This window comes from Dioscorea cayenensis, chromosome 11 (assembly GCF_009730915.1).
Source record: "Dioscorea cayenensis subsp. rotundata cultivar TDr96_F1 chromosome 11, TDr96_F1_v2_PseudoChromosome.rev07_lg8_w22 25.fasta, whole genome shotgun sequence".
In the NCBI taxonomy this organism is placed as follows: Eukaryota; Viridiplantae; Streptophyta; class Magnoliopsida; order Dioscoreales; family Dioscoreaceae; genus Dioscorea; species Dioscorea cayenensis.
The window spans coordinates 10892780-10917524 of NC_052481.1; the positions used below are offsets into that span (position 1 = coordinate 10892780).

The window sequence follows — 24745 nt, forward strand, 5'->3', positions numbered from 1 at the left end:
TCTTGACACTCTTGGGGCAAGGAGAAATTCTTATAAAACTTCTCTAACTCCACCTTGAGGTCTTGACACTCTTGGGTGAGGTAAGGAGAAATTCTTATAAAATTTCTCTAACACCCTCTTGAAGTCTTGACACTCTTGGGGGTAAAAAGAAATTTCTATAAAATTTCTCTAACACCCACCTTGAAATCTTAACATTCTTGGGGGTAAAAAGATTTTTTTTTTAAAAGATCTCTCTAAAATCCTCTTTGAACTCAAGTTGAGGTCTTTTGACACTCACTGGGGTGAAAATTAAAATTTTTTTAAAAAAATCTCTCTTCAAGCTCACTTTGAGGTCTTTTGACACTCATTAGAGTAAAAGAAAAAGGTTGAATGAAAGGAAGAGTAAATAAAAAAAAATCTTTTTTTTATGAAGTGAAAGGAAGATTTAAAAAAAATGAAAATTTCACAAAAAATATCTCTCGTCAACACTCATTAAAAAAAAGTGTTGACAAAGATTTTTTTAAAGCCCATTGTGAGGTTTCTTTCGCAAAAATGAATTAGAGAACTCAATTGGTGGCTTAACTAACAGAAATCAAGTTCATAATTATAGCTTGAGATCCATTTTAAAAGTAAGTCAAAATTATCAAGTTAACGACCTAATCATATTCAAGGTCATGACTTAAAGATCTAATGGTCAAGGCTCAAAAGCATCAAAGAGTCAAGACCTAAATGTCTCATGTAAGTGACAAATGCAACTTTGAAGTTTAAGGCACCAAAAAGTCAAAGACCCTAAGGGAGTTTCACAAGTCAAAGAGTTGAAGATACAAGTGCAAAAGAGCCAAAAGTTTTTCAAAGAATACAAGAAGCAAAAATGACCAAGTGGGCAATTCATAAATGCAGAGTGGCCGCAGCTTGAGAGTCATGCAATGTGTCAAGATGCAAGCACACGTAAAAAAAAAATCGAAGAAGGCCACAATCTAAACTAAAAGGTCTTCCAACATACTTTTAACAAAAGAGTCATATGCGTCAAGTAAAAAAAAAAGTTCGAAGAGCATGATAAAAAAATAACTCTCTTAATACTTTTGTATCCTCGCTCATGATCATATGTTTATATTTTCTTTGAAATTAATAAAAAAATTAATTTTATGTTTTCTCAATCATTTCTCATTAACACTTGTTTTCTTAATAAGAGGTTCCCACTACATTGTCTAGGCCAATTAATATTAGGGGCTTGCCGTTAATAGAAGTCATGAATATGCAATCATCTAATAATATAAAAGTAATTAAAATTTAATTTTTGATCCATGCTTTTTTTAGCTGGTTAACCCTAATTAAAGGTCGGGTGAAAAGAAAATAGCCCACAATAACTTTTAAATTTGCAATAAAAGAGTTGGAATTATTTTGATTATTTGATATAATTGTGACAGTGAAATTGGCCAAAAAAGTTCTTTATAATGTAATAATAATAATAATAATAATAATAATAATAATAATAATAATAATAATAATAATAATAATAATAATAATAATAATGGAAGAGGTGTATTTTTTTTTATATAATACTAAAAAACTAACCCAAAATTAGAGGGAAGAACATATGGAAGTGGGTTATAAAAAACACACACATATATATTTTCTCCAATATATATTATCTAGAGAATGGAGTCCCAATTAAATTAAACTAAAAAACAACATTAATAAGTACTGATTATTAAGTAAGTAGAATACTCAATTTAATCTTGTTGAGAGATATGACTGTATTGACAATATGAAAATTTTCAGGGTTTATATAGAAATGACTCCTCATTAAAGTGTGGGCCCATGAGGGGCCACATCACTTGGATGGTCCCACATCTAGTTGGCTAGTTGGCTCAAGTTGGTTGTGCTTGCGATTTTCAGCCTTTGGATGCCAGATCTCCGGGAATCACCATTCGATCCGCTGTTAAATGCCTCACACCATTCCTATGAACTATCTGGCCCATAAGAAGAGAACACGTAGTGCTGGCAATTGCATGACAAGGAAGGACAAGCCGGGACCCTCTCTCGGACTTTCTTGAATCGAAAGCAAAACCCTCTCGGACTTTCTTCTCTTTGAGACGTTTTCGAGAAGATGAGTGAAAGACGAAGACACAGCTCACCGGCGACACTTTATCGGAAGAAACTTCTCCATTACGAGGAACGAGAGTCAGCACAAGTGTTTGCCTCCTTCAGTTCATTCTCTCTTTTTCCTCTTGTTAACTAGATCTTTGTTTGATTAGATCGGGTGTTTTTTTTTTCTATTTCTAAAATTTTGTTGCATGCCACCGATGGATTTGGCAGATCAAAGATGTTATTTGGGGGTTTTTTTTATGGTTTGCTTTGTTTGATTATGTTTTGAGATGACGAAGGATTTAATTTTTATGAGCTTGTTCGGTTTGATACTCGTATATGACGGAGATGTATAAAGTCAGTGTTTTTCTAGTTAATTCAAAACAAAACAAACACAATATTTGTATACTTTTTGCAAGCGCTATCTTAGAAATCAACTTATGTTATGGTTAATTCAAGCTACCTTGTTTGTCAAAGGATTAATTTGTTTCCCACGATGCTTCTCGTTCATTGATTTTTATATTATGAGAAAGCTTTCTTAAGGGGGTTAGGACTCTTGTTAAGCTTGTCAAACCGTCAATGTGTAGCTCTCTAGCTATTGTGGTTGGTGCCAATGGAATTGATTGTTTCTACTTTGGAATTGTACTATTGTAGTAAGAGAGAACTTGGAAAATGTAAAAAAACAAAAAGTTTGCCAAAACTGAAGATGATATGAAATTCCTACTAAGTGTGGCACAAATCATAGGAGAAGTTCTCTGGCCACTCGATAATGAACATTGTAAGTAATTTGTCTCTTCCTTTAAATGTGAATTACTTTTCAAAATCTTTTGAATATGCAGCTTGTTCGAAGACAAATTATGAATAGAGGCTAGTTTATGTATTTTATAGGTAGACACGTGACTTCACATTTTGCAAATAATTTTATGATAAATTTTTGCTGACTCTTGTGGATTTTCCTTCATATGTGGCTTGTTTGGTATTACAATGTTTTTTTGAAAAATCATGAATTAGATTGACTGGGAACTACAATTATTTCAATATGTTGTCTTTATTCATTGGTATTTCAATATGCATGACCAAATTTTTAAATGGTTATTTTCTCATATCCAATGATAAAAAAATTTCACACAACTAGGATTGCTAAACATGGTGAGATCGACTATGAGGTAGTTGTTAAGCTTATTGAAGTAAGTTTATTCTCTATTTATGAATTTGAATAATTTTATTTATGAATATGAACGACCTTTTTCATGACTTTAAATTTTATTCTTCTTTCTAGGGTTTTAATGAAGGAGACCTTTGCAATGTCTCATTGAAGCTGGAATGTTAGTAATCCGTGCAAAGTGTGATTATGTTATCCATGAGTATTTTATGAAGGTATGAACTTCATACTTGATTAAATAAATTAGCTTGTCTCTTTATTATGAATTATTATAAATAATATATTACTCTATCGACAATGATGTATAAATATCCTATGTATACTTACTTTGCAACAAGTATCAAATTTATAAAGTATTTTGTAGCATGCATAAAAAATTTGATTATAGCATACATTCAATCATTAAAATACTTTGTAGCAATTATCATTAGTCACATGAGTTTTTAAAGGTATATGGTTCATACAAAGGAATTAGTCTTTACACTAGAAAGGGTTGCCAGGCTTGGTACAACCACTTCTCATCTTCAAAAAGGGAAGACATTTATACTTTTTCTCAGAGAATAAGTACTTTGAAAATTATATCTGAAATCTATTATGAGGCTATATGAATTAGTAGAAAAATAGATCTTGTTTATAAAAAAAATTAACTGTGGTAGAAGCTAATTTAGTTAAAGTGGAAACTATATTAGCCAATTTTGATTATATTAAAAATAATATGAAAAAGAATAGAGAACGTAATGGTGTAAATGAATTATACACTTATATGGAAAAATTAACTTTAGGAAAAAAAAATTTAGAAAACCAATTTTTGCATATACAACATAGACAAAAGAAGAATTAAATAAACCTGCAAAATATAGAATGAAATTTCGTAAAGGAGTTTTGAAATAAAAATAAAGTATTTACATAATTGTCAGGATTCAAGAATAACAGAATGGTTAATAAATTCATCTGAGTTGGAGATTTGGTTTAAATATTCAAGAATATGAGTTTTCTTTAATCCTTAATTTAGATATTTCTCTTTAGTTTTCTTATAAAAAAAGTTCAAAGAATCACCTTGAATGCTAGGTCAAACCCCTCTCCAAATCTTGCCTAAGATGCTGGAGATTTGGTCATTTTCTTCCTCAATCTCACCTTCAAGAATCACCCCCAAAAAATTAGATAGATAGGATAGATGATGCCCTAGAAATTTTCTTAAATTCTATTTATACTCGATTGCTTATGAGCTGCTTATAGGTGTAAAGACTAGGCCATAAGGGAGCTGGAGAAGATAGTCAAGAGCCTTACGGGAATGCTTACAGCTGTAAATCTCATCTGTAAGGTCTTCTAAATGTGTTACGGTCCAGCTTAACACTGTAAGGGCTGGACCGTAAGCTTCACTGCCTGTTTCGTGCAACTGTCCTTACAGGCATGCATTGTGGTCGTAGGCTCCTCTAGATGGTACTTACAGGCATCCTTACGAGTGAAAGCCTTGCCCGTAAGGTCCTCTGAATTGACTCTGAATCCTTCTTACGGGCATAACATTCTTGCAAGGTCTTCTAGACTATACTTATAGCCGTAAGGCTGACCGTAAACTGCCCCTAAGCCACCCAGTTTGGCTTGTCCTTGTTCTAATAATGTTGAGAGAGCTCCAACTTCATCATTTTTAGTCTAAAATGCTTTTTTTTGGCTCTCTATTATCTTTAAGCACTGCCTTAAGCTTGTTAATGCAAAACTAACGATGTTTAGCATCGAGTTCCACATTATGGTTTTAATACATTCCAAATGAGTGTACAAATAGATATGAAATACATGAACAACACACACTCATTAGTTTTAATGATTTCTTCAATAGAATTGTATAATTTAATTTCAAGTCGATACTTAAATTTATACAATGTTTATAAAGAAGAATTAGATGTAGTACAAAAGGTTGTCTCTTCAATAGCTTCCTTCTTTATAATGAATTATTAGAAATAATATATTACTCTATCAATAATGATGTATAAATATCCTATGTATCAAATTTATAAAGTATTTTGTATAATACCCGAATTTGTCTCTCTACTTTTCTTTCTCTTCCCTTTCGTTCCCTTCACTCAAAAATGCTCCCAACCAGTCTATCTACTCTTGAAAATTGGCCAACTTAGTTCCTCTACTCGTGTTCTCTTCCCTTTTGGCAATATCATGTAGGGGCTAGTTGGCCTATTTTTAATAGTAGAAGGACTATTTAGGAGAATTTCTAAGTAGAGGGACCAAAAGGCTGAGAAAGAAAAGTTGAGGGACCAATTTGGGTATTATACCAAAGTATTTTGTAGTACATATAAAAAATTTGATTATAATACGTATTGAATCATTAAAGTACTTTGTAGCAATTATCACTAGTCCGGTTAGTTTTTAAAAATATATAGTTCATACAGAGGAACGAGTCTTTACACTACAAAAATGAAGCTTGGCCTAGTCCAGGCATTTCTCTCATTCCATAAATGGAAGACATTTGCACTTTTCCTCGGAGAACAAGTACTTTGAAAATTATATCTGAAATCTATTAAGAATCTATATAAATAAATAGGAAAAATAGATCTTATTTATAAAAAAGTTAACTATCGCAGAAGCTAATTTAGTTAAAGGGGAAACTATATTAGCTAGTTTAAATTATATTAAAAATAATATGAAAAAGAATAGAGAAAGTAATGATGTGAATGAGTATTAGTTCTAGTTTTCAGTCTTGCAAAACTCTGTACTATTAATAAGGTGCCTCCTAAAATTAGCTCTTTGCTAATGAGCTTCCAATCTTTTTCTTGTGTCGTTTTTGTTTAGTATTATGTTATGTTCTCGTGTTATGGCAAATGGATGGCATGTTCTCAGATGAAATCTGTGATTTATCTTTCATATTCCTTTTGCATTTCATTTTTAGTTTTTTTTTTCATTTGGCACATGATATCTGAAACCTTCTTTGGGCTATAGTTCTATTATATCACCGGTCGTTTGGCTAGTTCTTTCAAAGTATAATGTCAAGTATCTTTAGAAAAGGATTTTGTTCATCACTAGACAAAGTCTGACTCTTCACCAATTTATTTTTGATTTGTTTGTTACTTCTATTTTCAAACATCATATTTTGTTATTAATGTGGCAAAAGTTTGCTGATGAATTTGGGGTTCATAATCTTTAGAAGGTGGTTTACATCAATGCAATAACATAATTTCATCAAGTCGTTTTCTGAATATCTATTTGTTGTCTGTACTCTTGGTTTGTAGCCACCAATAAACATCAATTGCTTATGTCTTTTATACTAATTTTGTTTTGTATGATCTAGATTTTTGTTTTTGTTTGTGAAGAATCTGCAAGTTCATGTTATGGTACTAATTGGATTTGCTATTGGAGGTAGTCTGGCCATTCATTTTGCTAAAAGCAATTAGAAACTAGTATTTTGGTACAATTTCACCTTTGTGAAGTGTTTGTTGTTGATGTTATGGTTTCAATTGGATTTGCTATTGAAAGTAATCTGGCCATTCTAACTGTTAAGAGCGGTTAGAATGTAGTATTTTGTCAGGGTTTGTGTTGCGCGTGTGCTTGCTATATTTTGTTTTTTTGAAATTGATTTCTGGGCTGTTTTAAAACTTAGTTTTAATTGATCTAACTAATTTGTTTGTGTGTGTGTGTGTGTGTGTGTTGGAAATTCATGTGGTGCTTGGTATTCTCTAAAGAAAATATTGTTTCATCAAAGATGTTTTTCCTGTGTGGATGTACTTGTTGGTTTATATTTGAGATGTCCAGGAACACTGGTTCGGGTTACGGTTGGATTGAAATTTTTTTATTTTATTAATTAGCTTGTATTATTGTTATACTCTTTATGGAGGGATGTTAATATTTTAGATCAAAAAGGGCTCTACTATAAAACAATATGAGGTGGGGCATGTTTCATCTATTCTTTTTGTTAATGAGATAGTTGCATCTTTTTATGTATATTTCCTAGCATATTCCAATCATTTACTTTTCTTCCTAAGGCCAATTGCTGTTGCTAACTATATTTAGTTTACCTCATAGAAGTTCAGAATATTTCTTCTCGTGAACTAATTACCTATGTGACTAGATTTGATACTTTATGAGGATTAATGGTAAAAATCACTATTGATATTCTTGATATAAATTATAATTCACATGCTCTTGAGATCATGGCATTTCTCTCATCATTTTCCTATTGCTAAGATAAAAGATCTTTGTTTTGCTTCACAAATTGGTTTGCTTCAGTTATTAAGTCTGAGAACAATGGTTTGCCTCACAAATTGGTTTGCTTTAGTTATAAGTTTGCGAACAGACTAGGACAGGTAATGAATATGTATCTCAAGGTTATATCTCAAGATTTGGTCTGTTCTTGCTTATTTATTTTTGTCTCTTTTGACCTAATCTAGGTGACAGATTTTTTTTATTTGATTCCTCTTTGAAGTTAGTGATTTTACAATTTTTGTGAACATATTATTTTAAATAGATTTGTTGTTGCTACTATGGATTATATTTACCATTCCCTCGACTTCTTAGGATTTATTAAATGGTTTTATTGCTGCCACTATATAGTTTATTTATAATTCCTTTGACTCTTGATGCTATCCGTATTATTCTACATTCTATTTCCTTTTGTCCAAAAGTAGTAATTGCTGTGCCATTCAATATGTGGGCAGGTTTAATTTTATAAAGTTTGTATTGATGAAGGTTTTCTTTATAAAACTTGCATCACCTTTTCTTTCTAAAAATGTTTTTAGTTGGTTAATATGATTACCAAACCTGTAGTACACCTAAAGATCATAAAATTAATATAAGACATCATCATGTTTCAAATAAAAAGTTTTTTAATGTTCATTTTTAAAAACTAATATAAGGGCTCTTGGAAAAGCTATATTCCTAATTGACCCCTATGGATTATGTTCTTTTTATTATGGTTCAATAAAATCTTTTTCTCTTATAGCGGCGGTTGTTTATCTACACCTTCCTTTAAGGAACAAACCAGGGTCCTGATTAACTATCAATCTCAGTAGGGATGCTGGCTTGGACAATTGCCAAGTGCTGTATGTACTAGCTAATGGGTATGAGAAGATTGCCATATCCTATTTGTTGAGTGGTAGTTAGATTACTCAAAAATAAGATAAGAGAAGCTAATGTAAGTGGAAGGTGACGCACTTGAGAAAATTAGAATTTGCAAGGCACAGAAGGAAACTCTTAAAAAACACACCCTTTTTGCTCTTACAAGATAAAGCTGTGGCAAAAAATAAATAAATAAAACTACTTACAATCTCCTTCAAAACTAGATTGCTGCTTCAATATAAATAGCAACCCAAAACTTGAAAATCCTCAAAATAAATAGCAAAAATACCATGGGACAATATGTAGCAAGTCGTTAAATTGCAGCATCTGTATGAAATAAACAGAAAGGACAAGCATAAGTAGTGATTATGATTACATCACAATTTATAATGTGAGAAGTGAAATATAATCTAAGTGTAATGCACCACACATCTTGGTGATTTGACAAAAGAAATGAAAGTATTATAAGTCCAATTATCTTAATTTATCAAGTGTCAAGAGTCTAGAGTAGAGGTGGGCACGGGCCATCCGGCAACCCGGCCCGGCCCGTGCCCGGCCCGTAACCGGCCCGCCGGGTTGGGCTTCTCCCTACACATGCACTAAGTTCCTACACATGCACACTCTTAAATTCTCTTAAATAGGAGCACTCTTATTTGTCACATATATATTAGATTATTTTGTTTCAATTTATAAAATAAAAAATAAAATTACAAAAAATTATTTTTAAATTATGTATATTAATTTATAAAAAATATATTAGTAAAAAAGGAATATCTTTGAATAATTGTTAACACCATATTATTTTGATTAGTAATTTTTTTCAATGACAACATGATGAGCACAATAATAATCCTATAGTTAAAGACCAAATTGAAATCTAGAGGCAACCTAAACTATAATAAATAAATAAGTTGATGATAACTTTAATTTAAAATAAGAATACTACTTGATATGTAATTTTTGTTGAACTTAAAAAGGTGTGCTAATAATTTAATTTGATAGATAAACAAATAAAAATGTAACTTATTTTATCCTTTTTGAAATTATTTTGATATTTCTTAAAATTTTTTAAGTTATTATAAATTATTTTAATTTTTTTTGTTGTTTGGAATTAAATTTTTTTTAAAAAATTTGCAGCTTCTTTATATTTATTTATTGTTTATATTTAAACAAGAAAGATGTGTAGATCAATTGGTTTATGTGATAATCCCCATGGTGGTGGTCCTCGGTTTGAATCCCATCTTTGGCATCATTTTTGAAAGTTTATTCATTTCATTTGTAAATAAAATATTATAATTTAATAATAAAGTATTATTTAATATAATAAAAATGATAAAAACCCGTCGGGTCAAACGGGCCTGGCCCGGACCCGGCGGTTACTGTGATAAAACGGGCCGAGTCCGGTTCATTCTTTAAGTGAACCGGACCCGGCGGGCCTTTACTGTAGCACGGGCCGGTTCCGGGTCCGGTTTTCACCGAACCAGGCCCTGCAGGCCCGGTTAACTGGCCCGTGCCCACCTCTGGTCTAGAGTTATTCAATTTACTAAAAAAGTGAGGGCACAAAAATAATAACACAGTGCATCCAAATATTCCCAGCATCCATGAAAAACATGAACCATGTTCTTATTATATGCATTTCTTAGTATATGCTGTTCAAGAATCTAGAGTCACTTTACCAAGAAAGTGAGGGCACAAGAATAATGGCACAACAAACACATCCAAATATTACGGCATCCATGAATAAAGAAATATTGAACCATGTTTTTAGTGATTTGAAGCCTCAAGAAAATGTGAGAACAAATTCAATCTGCTTCCTAATGTGCCATATAAAAAATCTGATGCAAGCCAGTTCATTGCTAAATGCAATTCAATTGCATCTTGAATAATTGTTCTTCATGTTTCCCTCTTACAGTCGAGTGATCAACAATCTTTACCTACAACCAATAATTGTATTTATTGGTGGCAATTTTTCATATTTGGAGTAACTAGTGAGTCATAAATTTGTTTGTTGACACACCCTTTGCGTGTGTGTACCGCAAGTATACGGGTTTGTCGAAGTAATAATACTCCGGTGAGTGGGTAGTCGAATCTACAGGGAATTGTGATTAGAAACATAAAGATTGCTATTTAACTAAAATTAAGATGAATTGATAGTGATGTGAAAACAAATCAATGCAAGTAGAAATAAGAAAAGAAGAAGGAGGCGCAAATAAAAGATAGGAGAGGCAATCGACAATAAATGGGGCACCCGGACATTGCTCACCCTAGGACTATTGTTTCAAGTGCAAGACCAATCATTATGTTTCCTAACTGATGTCTAATGAGTCATGGAGATCCTTAAACACACGGTTCTAAAACTTAAGATCAACCATGACTAACTCTACACTATGCCCTGGTGGAGAAATTTCTCAGTCTCAACACCTCACACTGTGCTAGGCTGCTTTAGACTCTAGGGATTCCAAGTGATAAACCCTATTCCCTAATATAGATCTAACCCTTTGGTCCAGGCGAAAAACCCCTAGTTACAATTAAGCCCCAGATACTAAGGATTACTTCAACGCTTCACTCTGTTGCTTGTGTAACTGAGCCTCAGCGGAGTTTGTCTCTTAGTACTTCACTCTATTGTGACCACAAAGAACTCTAGGAATGTGGAGGTAGGATAAATCACACTGGAGGGGAAATGTGACGTTCCGCTACTCCTCGACTCACCCTCTCAACCCTCTCCAATCTAGCATTGTCTAACCCTCATGGTGTGTCATTCATCCACAAGGATTACCAAGATGAATTCTCAACTTTAGTGTCATTATAAGGGAAAATCAACTCAACAAGCATTCAAGATTGGAACTCAATTAAAACATCAATTAAAGAAAGCATAATAAAAGGTTAGTGAAACAATATCATCCTAGGGTTTACAAGTCCAAGCACCCACTAGGGGTTTAACTCTCCATGGAGCAAAATAAAATCAATAATGAAATCAAAAGTAAAGATATGTAATCTATGAATAAAACCCCCTTAATGTCCATGTCGATGGTCTTGTGGAGTGGTTGCGTCTTCTCCAAAGGTTTCCTCATCAAGCCTAGGGTAACCTTGCCGAATTGGTGCCGATGAAAGCTCCCCCAATAACTCTCTTATGAAGGAATGTGGTGTTAAAAGCCGTTAAACCTCTCCAAAAGCCTAGCTAAAGCCTCTCCAAACCCTAGCCGCAGGCGCCTCCAAAGGTGGAGAAAAGATAGCCAAAAGATGGGGAAAAGATTCCGAAATTGGGCTAAAATCGTGACTTAAATAGGGTTGGAATTGGGCATCCACATGGGCGTGTGGAATTTCCATACGCCCATGTGAATCTGCAGGAAATGGTTTTTCAGCAGCCTATGAACAGTAACTACTACAATACTACTATAATAAATTGTTACAGTACTGCTATAGTACTCCGCCAAAACACTTCCGAATTCACACTTTTTATCGAGGCAACATAAATGAGCACACATCCATGCTGTAGATCACATTACATCTTCAAATAAAAAGCACATTTGAAGACAATCTTGCTAGCATTGTACAAGTCAGAACACATGAGTGTGACTGCCTTTTTGCCCTCCAATTTGCACATTCACTTGAGCACAACGGAGGTTGGCACACACTCACATGTCTTTGAGCATGACTTGTGTCTTCTCGTGTGTTCACTTCAAGATTCCAGCAACAAAATGCATTCGCAATCTACTTTTTAGCTTATTTCTTCTATATTTGGCTCCATAACCCTATATGCACAAAAGAACATAAACACACATGTGTTAGCGATAAAATCTGAGAAAAGTAATACTTATCGTAGAAAAGAATATTTCATATTACTAATACACAAGCACTTATCAAACTCCCACACACTTAAACTTTTGCTTGTCTTCAAGTAAAAATAAAATATTGAAGCATAGAAGAAGGAAATATTGAAAGTACTTGGCCTTAGGTTCACCAAAGTATGCAAGGGAAGCATTCTACAAGTAAGGGAAATTTCAACACTAAATCTGAAAAATCAATGCTCTAGCTAAAAACTTGAATAAAAAAAGACAACAAACCCGAAATCGTGTAAGTGTGTGTAAACTCACTCAAGTCAACTAGACATATACTCCTTGAAGGTCTAAGTATAAGAGACTTATTTATGTACAAAACAAAGCAAAGAGATGGTAGTAGCTTCACACATCCTCTAAGGTAGCCCTTTCTGAAGTGGCCGCTAAGGTGGCTTTCACACTTTGGAGGTGGTAGCTCTTTTTATCGGGGTAGTAGCTTTCACTCATCCCATAAGATAGCTCTTTCTCTCATTAGGGCATAACTAGTATCCGACTTATGAGAGTAGCTTCATACTTTATAGATGGTAGCTCTTTCAACCCCAAAAGCACAACCAAAACAATTATATATATATATATATATATTTTCAACAAAATTAACACAAGAAACAAAACTAACTAGTTCCTTAAATATCAAACTTTAGTTTCCACAAGGTTTTATGAGTGAGTAGTGCAACATGTGTCAATCGGGCAAAAATTCCTAAAAATTCAAGTAAAAACTAGAGCATGAGAACATTCAATATTAAAAATTCTCCTAAACTTAAGAATACAATCCTTACAACTAAGGTGAACAACCATTGGCTACGTGAGCATGTATGTTCAGTCAAAACTTGTGTAATGTACATGTGTAATGTGAACTCCCCCCATACTTAAGATGTACATTGCTCTCAATGTACGCATGCAAGCACAATAAAAAGTATAACATTCAAGTTCAAATGTAAAGGTGGGCAATTGAAACAATACTCCCCTGAATTCCTAATGGTACATTTGATTGAGCTATATTCCTTGAGAGTTGAGTTCCAATGGGTTGTGTAGCATACACGGCTATGTGAAAAATCATATTGACCGTGTCTATGACTAATCCTCAAATTCCATACTCACAAGACCATCTGCATGTATACACAAGGGGGATTCAGTGACGCTCAACAAAAACAAAATAAAACTCGAGTATATAAAGATAAAGCAATGAAATACAACTCAAGATAACAAAAATAAAACATAAACTCAGAAGGACGATCCTTTCTGAGTAGTACAAGTCCAAAATAAAATACAAAAATGAAATGCGAAAAATAAGAACAAAGAAAAGTAAGGACGCATCAAGCGTCGGTGTCGTACTCGGGCTCTGTTGCTGCTGGTGCTATATCGACTGGTACTGGTGGATCGATCGATGAGGTTGGAACTGGTAATGGTGGTGTTGGGGATGCCTGAGGTGTATGGGGTCTTATAACGAAGGGAGATGTCGCGTCTCGCTCAAGGATCTGCTATAAGATATTAAGACGCGCCATGACCTCCATGTGGTTCATGGCCTGTGTAGCGCGAACCTCAACCAAGTCTGCCTGTAGCACCCCTACCGCACTCTTGAGCCTCTCAAAGCGATCATGGGTTTGAGTTGGTCAAAGATTCCACTAGAGGTGGCTCCTGTATTGCGGGGGGATCCCTCTACCTGTACCTGCTTTGTCTGCGACTCAAGTACTGGTTGTGACCCTTCTGCTGCCACTCCCTCGGCCTCGACTGACTTGGGGGGAGGCATGTTCATCACATATACCCCATCCTCATATCTCCTAATCATACCCATCATACGCATAGTATCCAAGCCAAGGGGAGCTGGTATAATCATCTTCTCGGCCCCTCTAATAGCGTCCAGTAGACCAATCTCGATGATGAGTCTAGTATTGTAAGGGTCGGAGAAGAGGACACCGATCCTGGTGTACTGTTCCTGATGCCGTAAATACTCTGCCAGGATATGTCCCAAGTGAAGTGGTACACTCTGAACCATCGAATACAAATACAACTCCTGGCGACTGAGTACACCGATGCTTTTACCACAGCCGTTCATCGACCTGCTTATACTGTCCTTGGCTATGTAAAGCTCTTATGTGCACTGAGGAATTAAACTGCATGGATAATCGATCGGTAACTGCTCCTACTCAGTGTCAATGTAGGTATCGTCATATAGACCCAGCTTAACACGAAACTGGATAGTATCTATACTGTCAAAACTGCTATACCATCGGTTGAACTCAAATGACGCTAAAATCTCCAGCGTCAACATCTGAATGGCAGGAACGCGAATGTCAACAATCTGTGCTAACTGCCGATGGTAAGGAGCTCCTCAACCTCGTCTGCCATATCATCAGCTAACTGCATTTATCTAAGTGCACTCAAGTTTGGGAATTGTGTCTGTCTGAACTTGAGTTTTGAAAGACTCTCAAACCGAGCATGGCGCTTGGGAATGGCGAATTCCATGTGATCCGGCTCAGGGGAATGCTCTCGGGGATGTTTGCTGGCTGTTTTCTTTGTTATAGGAGCCATATCTGCAAAAATTAAAATGAGAATCAATCAAATAGATTCACAAAACAACACTGCAGGAATCCACACAGTCATTCGTGTGGATCCATGGGATGTGAAAACCGCATGGCCATTATGCAAAAATCTATGAAAAACACATCAAATTTGCTTCTAAATTTAATCAAAGGCATGCACCAACCCATTAACATGTAAACGAAGCACATTTACCAGTTTAATCAAATAAAAATCAAGTATGGCAAAAGAAAATAGAGAAAGAGGGCTTACCGATGAAATAAAAATGAAAAACCTTGAATAGTGCAGGCAAACAACCCTAGATCTCTATAAATAGACGGTGAGGGGTCAGGAGAGTGAAGAGAGGTGTCGTTTGAGTGTTTGGGAGTTAAAGAACGAGAGGTCACGAGCGTTTTATAATGAAAAGGTCGTGCATGTTCACTGTCTGCGCATACACACGAGCGTATGGAAATTACCCTCACACGTGTGACTTCACAGGAGTGCTCACAGGGACAGTCACATGCCCTTGTGTGCTCTTGGGATGCCTTTAAACACATTCACATGGGCGTGTGGAAATTTCCCACGCCCGTGTGCCCGACCCATAGGGTTATCCATACGCCCCTGTGGCTCCTCTGTCCATTCGAGAATTTCTCTAAGTGTTTCACACGGCCGTGTGGATCTTTACAAGACCACTCATAGGGGCATTCACATGACCCTGTGTATTCTCGGGATGGAAGAGAGCTCTCTGCAGGGATTCATAAGGGTGTGTGGAAATTACCCACGCTCATGTGTAATTCACAAGGTCAGTCACAGGGGCAGACACACGCCCCTGTGTTTTCTTGGGATAGAGCTCTGAACTTTTGTAGAGAAACACACGCTCGTGTGTTAATTCCACACAGGTGTGTGACTGTCACAAGGATTTTCACAGGGGCAGACATACGAATCCACACTTTTCATCGAGGCAACATAAATGGGCATACATCCATGCTGTAGATCATGTTGCATCTTCAAATAAAAAGCACATTTGATGACAATCTTGCTAGCATTGCACAAGTCAGAACACATGAGTGTAACTACCTTTTTGCCCCTCCAATTTGCATATTCACTTGAGCACAACAGAGGTTGGCACACACTCACATGTCTTTGAGCATGACTTGTGTGTTCTCGTGTGTTCACTTCAAGATTCCATCAACAGAATGCATTCGCAATCTACTTTTTTGGCTTCTTTCTTCTATATTTGGCTCCACAATTCTATATGCACAAAATAACACAAACACACATGTGTTAGCGATAAAATCTGAAAAAAAGTAATGCTCGTCGTAAGAAAAGAATACTTCGTATTACTAATACACAAGCATTTATACTAATACACAAGCACTTATCATTTGTGCAACTTGTTCTTATGCTATTATCTTCTGCAGTGGTTTTTAGTTCTCCAATCAAAGATTTTTCTATTTTTGACCTTAAGCGAAAAATAATTTGGCAGGAGGGTATTTTAATTATTAGAATTTTTTAAGTTCGGACTTGTTATAATCAATGTGGAACTTGTGCCTATGTCACTATCTTTTGAAGTGGGTTTTGGTTCTCTAAACAAAGCCTTTTTTTCAACCATAGGTCATTGTTTTAAGTAAAAAATAGTTTGACTACAAGGTATTTTTATCAATGGACCTGTGATGAATCCCTCTTAACATGCTATGTCTATTTTTTTTAAAAAAAGGTTTATTCATTGTTGGAAACCATTTTCAGTGCTATTTTTATTTGTGCAGGAAATCTGTTATTAATGGAAGATGGTTGTAGAAGTGTTCTTTTTCCCTAGTGATCCACATATTTCTTTGTTTTGACATACTTGCTTGATTTTAGAAGCACATGATCATTTGGTTGTGTTGTAGTCAGGATTGAAAATTTTCATGTTATCAATTGCCTCTGTTATTGTTCATTAAGGGACTTTGGTATACCTTTTATGGAGGGATGTTCAAATTTTAGATCTGTTTTTCATAATCTTGTTTGCTAGGTGATGGGATTTGTCATTTTTTTAAGTTTAATTGCTAGCATTTTCTAATAAGTTAGTTTCATGCTTTAGAATCTGAAGGGTGACTACTATTGCTAGCCAATAGCTTACCTAACTAAAGTTCACAGTAAATACTCTTGATATGAATCATAATTTGCACTTGATATCACTGCATTTCATTTATTTTTGCTCTGATCGTTCTTCTTGTTGGACTTCACTCTCTGGCCACCGCACAATACCTACTTCCCCGGCTGATCTATTCAAGTGCACTCACATCCCGACTAGTTGAATCTTTCATGTGCCATTCAACATCTTGAGAAGGACATCTGTCTCATCATTTCAAATCTCGAAATCCCTGCCCATTTCACATGCACTAGACTTCTTCACGTGATTGAGATTAGTCACTGGTGGTAGACAAAGTTTAATTAGGTGGCAGACCAAGTTTGCCCAAACACAAGAAAATGCCAAATTTCAGCCTAACCAACCCATCCCTAGATTCCAGCCATTTCAAACTTGTTTCGCATTTGTTCTCATACTATGCCAGTTGTTTCCCATTTATTTCCTTACTATTTCCCCTACAATGTCAGTTATTCCCATCATTATTTCCTACAGTGTGCGTTGTCCCTCACTTGTTTCATCTCAATGTTTCTTTGCTGGTTTGTTTCTTGATTTCGCCGGTTTTTACTGGATTTGTCTTTCTGGTGGTTTGTTTATGGCTGACATTGAAGTTGTTATGAAGTTCCTTATCGGATTGTCTCTTCTATGAACTTTCGTTGTCATATTGTTCTTGGCTAATGTTGAAGTTATGACAAACTTCCTTTGTCGGATTATTTCTTGGCCGACGTTGAAGTTGTTACGAACTTTTGTTGTCAGATTGTTTCTTGGTCGGTATTGCAAGTTCTCATGAACTTACATTGCCGGATTGTTCAATGGATTTATGCTTCTCTGGCTTTGTGCTCAATTTGCCACAATGATCACTCTCCCATTGCTGCTCTGCCCGTTTCATGTTATCCAAACTCAAGCTGTTCAACCTTCTTTGAGTTTGAGGAGGGTCTTAGATGTATATTTTGATGTATGTATATGTGTATATACATGTATATAGTTGTATTTGTATATTTATTTGTTATATAAGTATGACCCAAAGGGGTCATACATAGTTGGACTGGCTAAATACAAATCTCCATCTTCTGTCATTCGCCTTTACAAAAAAAGGGTTACAGATCCATGGAGAGTTCTCACTTACAGTATAGCAAACACTTATCCCCAGGATGTCCTGTTTAGGTAAGGTCCAGAAATCATGGGTTGCTATTGTCGATAGGCAATGAGTTTAAAAAGTAGCTTTTGAGGTATACTTCAGCAACATGTGCATGGCAAAATTGTTGCTTACTCTAACTTAAGTGCTACCAGAGGGCCATAGTCTTACAACTAGTGAATCTCTCATATATATATATATATATTGCATTTTTGAACCTTAGGTTGGTTGTTACCAATAAAATAGAAGCAAGTGGAACTTTAGCAGAGTTTCTCGTAAATTTGCATCTCAAGATTTTCTCCGCTGTTACTTATTTTTTACTTTTTAGCTTCTTTAACCTAACCTAGCCTAGGATTTTTTTTATTGGGTTTGTCTCTTTCTGAAGCTGGTGGTTTGAGGTTTCACAATTTGGTAAATCTATCTTATGGATATAATGATGCCACTATAGCTTAGGTTTCCCTTGACTCTTGACATGATTCTTTACACTGTTTCCACTATAGCTCACTGTTTCCACTATAGCTTAGGTTTCCTTTTTCTAAGGGTCGTCATTGTAGTGACATTCAATATGTGAGTTGGCCTATTTTTATGAAGCACAATATTAATTGAGGTTTTCTTTATTGAACTTGTAGTTTATTAATGCTTCTTTGATCTCTAAAATCAGTTTTTAATGGCCAATATGATCAACCATCATACTCTTACCATTGTTCTTTTTTTATTTTCAATGTTTTTTTTTTTAAAAAAAAACTCAGCAAAGGCTAATTTATTGAATGAAGAAGAATACAAAGCTAAAGGGGACTACTGAAAGGTACAAGGAAACCTGAAAGAAAAAATGGAAAGAAACTTGGGGAACAAAAGCATTAATAGAAATGGAAACCAACAATAGTAAAATTTTTCATGATCCAATAAGGAAGTTCTTGTTTTGAAAGAAATAGATTCAATGCATGATGATTAAGGCTGATAGTAGTAAGGCTAATCGTTGGGCCCAACCAATTCGGAGGTGTGATGTGAAGTGAAGGATTGCCATTCATATTCATTAAAAACTTGGTGTTGGAGATAACATCATCAAATCTCAAAGATATGGGTGAATGAGCATTGTTCAGAGCGCTAATGGTGGTGCAACTATTGATGAAGACATGCTTGATCAGAGTGTTCCTCTCCCAGGTAAAGTGTAACGCAACGTCTAGAGCGATCAGATCTCCATTGAAGACATTGTTTGCAGGACCAGAGAAACACCCTGCAAAAGAAACAATGGAATTAGCATTAGATACAAAGAAACCAGCTGAAGATACAAACCTGGAACTCTGAAATTGGGTATAAATGAATAGGAATTGCACATCATCCGAAGAAAAGTTGTTGCAAATAAGCTTCTGGCTAAGGAGATTATATATGATTACGGATATTAAAATCATTAATATGAGCCAAAGTTTTACACACAACATTAGAGCCACACAGTTGAGCATTTATAAAAATAACATCACACCTGTTATTCCAATAGAACCAAACACTTGTTGCAATAAGAGAAACAACAAAATGGGAATGATTGTAGCTAGTAAGCTAAGACCCAGAAAACGAAGTTATCTGGGAAAGAGATGTGCCGATTAACCTTCCTGCTAATCAAAAGCCAAACTGTCTGAATTTTAGGACAAGAAACAAATAGATGCTCAATGGTTTCACGATGAAGCCCACAAAGAGCACAAGGGATGTCCAGACCGAGATTTAATCTGAATAAGTAATCAACCATTGGGAGTCTACCCATAAATATTAACCAAATGAAATGTTTAACACGAGTGGCAATCTTGAGTGTCCATAGTTTTTCCAACCAGTCCAAGAATCATTACAGGGAATATTATCATTTAACTTGTTGTAAACAGCAGCAGAGAGTTTCAGACTGGAAGGGGAAGGATACCAAGCCCAACGGTTATTGGATGAAGGATCAATGTTGCCGAGATAATTGGAATCCAGCTTAAGGATATTGCCCAGGAGGCCATTATGAGTGTTGAAATCCCAATTATCATTTTGAATAACATCAGCCATAGTAATATGATCCAAATCAACTAACATGTCAATAAATGTAGGCATTAAAGCAATAGGAATGCAAGAGCACCAAGGATCGCAAAGAAAGGAAGTTTTCTAGGGATTAACTGAAGTTATTTTGCAATAAGGCTTAAGATGATCAGCCGAGTGACAAAGCCCCCGGAAGAACCAAGAGCATTTGGGGGGAGCTTTGTTTCTCCAGAAATTAAAAGAACCATATTTATTACAAAGAATATCCACCCAAAAGACATCATCCACATTTAGATTCTTGAAAATATGTTTCGCATAAGGGAGTGTCTAACTATAGAGAGATCATGGATACCAAGGCCCCCCTCAGTCTTACCTTTAGTAATGTTACACTAGGCGACATAGTGGATGCCCTTTCTATTGCCATCTTTACTCCAAAAGAATTTTCTTACAATCGTAGAAATCTCAGAGAGAATGGATTGAGGTATAGGATAGACTGAGAGAGTATAGATAGGAATAGATAGCAAAGATGTATTAATAAGAATAGACTTAGTAGCTAAGGAAAGAGAGAAATTAATCCAGCGGTTGCAAGACCTTCTAATTTTATTCACCATGGGAGCAAAAGTAGAAGCATTCATTATGTTTGGTGAAATCATTATGCCAAGATATTTGAAGGGAAAGGAGGCTGGTTGCAAATTAAGGATTGAACATATGCTACATTTGACTCTGACATTAAACTAAGAAGGGAAGAAAACTTGAGATTTAACATGATTAGGCTGCTAACCAGAGATGTAAGAATAGAAATTGAGACATCAGACTATAGTTATGGCAGCCGATCTAGTGGCGTGCATAATTAAAATTAAATCATCAGTGTACATGAGATGATTAAAATTATGTTTCAAATTCGAACAAAAGCCAGGAATTATCCCCCTTCTGAACTCAGAATTAAGAAGAGTAGTAAGAATCTGGGAAACTAGAATAAACAGATGGGAGGAGATGGGGTCACCCTGATGCACGCCTCTAGAAGAAGAGAACCAAGGGGAAGCAACACCATTAATGATGATAGAAAAAGAACTAGATTTGAGACAGGTGGAAATACAAGAGATCCAATTGTTATAAAAATTCATTTTTTTCAAAATGGTAAGAATTGCATTCCACGAAATAGTGTCATAAGCTTTTTCAATATCAAGTTTAATTAACACCCTAGAAGGGCCATTGATATCATGCTCTATAGTATGGACAACCTCTTGGATGGCTAAAATGTTATCAAAAGTGCATTGCTCAGATATAAAGCCAACCTGCTCCTTACCAATTAACTTAGGGAGAACATGTTTTAAACGATTGGCAAGCAGCTTGGTAATAATCTTGAAACAGACGTTGCAAAGAGAGATAGGTTTGAAATCAGAGACTCTCTTGGGACAATCGATTTTAGGGATAAGGACAATAGAGTTTTTACCCCAAGTTGGAGGCAAAAAAGAGTTATAAAAAAATATTTGACAGCTAAAAAGAGCAGATCCCCGATCATAGGCCAAAAGGCAAGATAAAATTCGATATTAAAACCGTCAGGGCCGGGAGACTTACCAGTGGGAAGATTGAGAATAGTAAGATATACCTCTTCTTTAGTAACCTCGTGGATAAGAAACGAACTGTCGGCATCAGAAAACATGGGGGTGTTATCGAGAAAAGCTCCAGGATATTAGGGACATACTCGGGGGAAGTTGTCCAAAGCTTGGAATAGAAAGTACTGAAGGTAAGGAGGATGTCAGGTTGGTTGGTGATGATGGCAGCATCTTGGTTCACGACCTAAGTAATTGAGTTAAAGTGAGTTAGAGATTGAGTAATATAGTGAAAGAACTTAGAATTCTTATCTCCATTCATGAGCCACAACATATGAGCACGCTGAGCCCATCTAGAGTTACTCTGTCTTTGAAGTGCTTCGAGCTTAGAATAAAGATCAGTAAGAGAAGATTGAGAGTTAGGGTCTAAATCACTATTCAGGAAAGAGTGAATGTTGGACTCCACTTTAAGAATTTCAAATTCGATGCTATTGACTCCATAGCGACTCCAACCACGGATCTGGAAGAGAGATTGAGATAGAAAGTGAGAAAAGGGTTGCATAGGGTTCCCATGAGGAGAGAAGTTCCAGGCTTTTTGATCCGCTTCATGACACCCTAAGTAATCAAGCCAAAAACTGTTAAAACGAAAGACTTTTTGATTAGTAAGAGGTTGCATGCTAATGTATAGAAGAAGAGGGGAATGATCGGAGAAAACACGAGAAAGATGTTTAAGTTTATAAAACTTGAAAACGTTAATTCAGTCCAAGTTTACTAGACACCGATCCAATTTGGCCCAACGACAAGCGGGGCCATTTTGTTTGTTACACCAAGTAAATGGAGGACCTGAATAATTTAAATCAAAGAGATTATTGAGATCAACAAAATCTTTGAAAAAATGGGCTTTCCTGTCATAATATGAAAGGTTCCCACCCTTGAACTCATGCTTGGAAAGTACAGCATTAAAATCTCCGATAATAAGCCAAGCGAAATGCAAATGAGAAATTTTTGAAAGCTCATGCCATAAAAAACATTGATTGCTAGAAATAGTAGAAATATAAACTACAGAAACAATGCAAGCTTTGAAAATTGAAGAAGAAACTACGATATGTAAAGCTCGACGGGAAACAACTAAAGGAGTAACATGCCCAATGTTTTTATTCCAAAAAATAAAAATGCCACCTGAGAACCCATCTACTTCAATAGCTGCCCAGTCCCAAGAATGGGGAAATTTAGAGTGAAACCGATCGATATGCCTGAGTTAGCTCTTGTCTCAACGAGATAAACCAGAGATGGTTTATGTATCCGCATGATTTTAAAAATATGAACTGAAGAATTTCGCTCAGAGAAGCCTCTGCAATTCCAACATAAGACTTTAGTTATCATCATCATAATAATATAAAGTAAAGATGAGCAAACCTTTTGAAATGCAAATGGAAGGCAAAAAAGGTAAAAAACCACAAGTCGGGTTAAGAACTAAAGATTTATGGCTCCATCCTGCCTTTCTTCGGAGAAGAACAAGAGGAATGGGCACTTTTCCAAATAATGGCTTCATGTCTGACTTCTTCTTGGTATTGAATGAGGGTCATATCGTCGTCTGGTTCACCGTCCTCAGACATATCCTCATCTTCATCATCGTCATCATCGGAGGAGTCTCCATTGCTATCTTCATCCATATCTTCCATGTGTAGCATAGCGTAAAACCCCGATCAATGACGTGAAGATGAAAAAGACCTCTTAGACCGAGGGGATAGGGGTGGAGGGATTTGAAGCGATGTATGAAGTATAGGAGGAGGAGAGTTTGAATGGGTGAGAGTGAGAGTTTTCTGCTCCAAGATCCGGAGGACCAAGGCACTGCGTGACTTGATTGGAGAGAACAATCGGCTAAATAGATTTGGGACTAGGAGCGTTGTTCATAGACTTTCCTTAACCCCGAAGATGATCAGATCTAATCTCATCAACGGTAGGTGAAGAGACTGAAGGAGTATTAAAGGTAGAGATAGGGTTTGGTTGGATACTCTCCATAGCCGTCAGATCAGAAGAGATAGGGGCACTATTAATGGCTTTGGAATTAAGTGAACAGTTCAGTTTGAGGCCGGATTTTCCTCCACGTGTCCCACTAAAGGCCAAATACTGAGGTCTATGCTCCTCGGGACTCTGCGTGGCTGCCATGTCGCGGGCCTCAGGATTAACAAGAGTGCCTCCCCCTTACCCCGAGCATGATCGCGCCGGCGTGAGACCAGGAGCCAGGGACCAAAATCAGAATCTGGAACCTTAATAGTCGGGACGACGGGGTCGACTGGAGGAGAAGAATTGGAGTGGCTCTTGTAGATAGATATTACATGATTTTCGAATCATCTTAAGAGTTCATATAACGCTTGGTTTTGTAGCATAGATAGGTCTAGAAATATGATCTGCTTACACATCTATTTGTTATAACTAATGTTATGCAGGATGCAAAAAAAAATTTTAAGAGTTAAAACTAAAGTTATTACCAACAATTGTAACCTTTTATTGGCAGATGTTCTTCGGATTTGACTATCGATATTTATTACCTTGTTCTTCCAATTTGGGGATTTCTTTATTCTTGAAGCTGTTAGAGATATAGAAAGCATCTGTGCTTGTGATTGGGTGATCAGATTATTTACCTTCTTTGTTATGATGCCCGGTGTAAGTGATCAGGAACAATAATTCTTTATGAGCCTGGGTTTAAGTCATGAATTTGTTTGTAGAAAGCATATGTGTCTTGTGATTAGGTGATCAGATTATTTTCCTTGTTGGTGATGGTAGAAAACGTCTGTTGAAGATCTTGCAAGCCAGTGACCTTTTTTTGATCCGGTTCGCGACTTGAACAATGAACAACACGAGCTTGCCAGATGAAAATGAAGGGAAGGGAATGAGCAAAGATCATTAAATCCATTAGCTTTGTGGTGGTCGTCATCATCTCAGCGGTGTTTGTGCCGCTCTATCCATTGATGGCAAGTGCAGTGTGGCAATCGTCGTTGCCGTGATCTATCTTACTTCTTTCCTTGCATCTTTTTTTCTTGCTTTCTTGTTTTGATATTTGATTTAATTCTAGGAAATGTTGTTTTTTTGTGTGATAGATTAGAGTTTTTCATTGTGGAGTTTTATGGGAATTGATTGTTGTGTTGAATGATTTATAGGGTGAGATTGAGCTTGGACTTTTGAGAGTAAGTGTTCATTATTGTTGGTTTTGAACTCGATTTAACAATGAAAGACTTGTTTTTTTCTATCTCGAATCCATTCATATTATTTGTCAATAATGAAATT

General features: G+C 35.8%; 1 protein-coding gene and 1 long non-coding RNA gene across 5 annotated transcripts; one reads left to right on the top strand and one right to left on the bottom strand.

Moving 5' to 3' along the window:
* The first annotated feature begins 2044 nt into the window (after window positions 1–2044).
* On the top strand, window positions 2045–18485 carry LOC120272039. 3 transcript variants are annotated; one of them, XR_005540113.1, is made up of 3 exons: window positions 2045–3254; window positions 3347–3444; window positions 16407–18485. It is a non-coding gene; the product is annotated as an uncharacterized LOC120272039 (long non-coding RNA). The 3 variants fall into 3 exon arrangements; XR_005540112.1 differs by lacking the exon at window positions 16407–18485 and adding an exon at window positions 4466–7132; XR_005540111.1 differs by lacking the exon at window positions 16407–18485 and having other exon boundaries at window positions 3347–7132.
* A 7-nt stretch (window positions 18486–18492) lies between these two features.
* LOC120272038 lies at window positions 18493–23126 on the bottom strand. Of its 2 annotated transcripts, none has more exons than XR_005540110.1 (2): window positions 22637–23126; window positions 18493–19134 (listed from the first exon to the last, which is right to left on the bottom strand). XR_005540110.1 is itself a non-coding variant. In XM_039278756.1 (2 exons), exons 1-2 carry the CDS (start codon window positions 21565–21567, stop codon window positions 18758–18760), a joined length of 462 nt encoding a protein of 153 aa, XP_039134690.1. In that variant the 5' UTR covers window positions 21568–22630; the 3' UTR covers window positions 18610–18757. The 2 variants fall into 2 exon arrangements, 1 of the variants encoding a protein (XP_039134690.1); XM_039278756.1 differs by lacking the exon at window positions 22637–23126 and adding an exon at window positions 21483–22630 and having other exon boundaries at window positions 18610–19134.
* Window positions 23127–24745: the final 1619 nt, after the last annotated feature.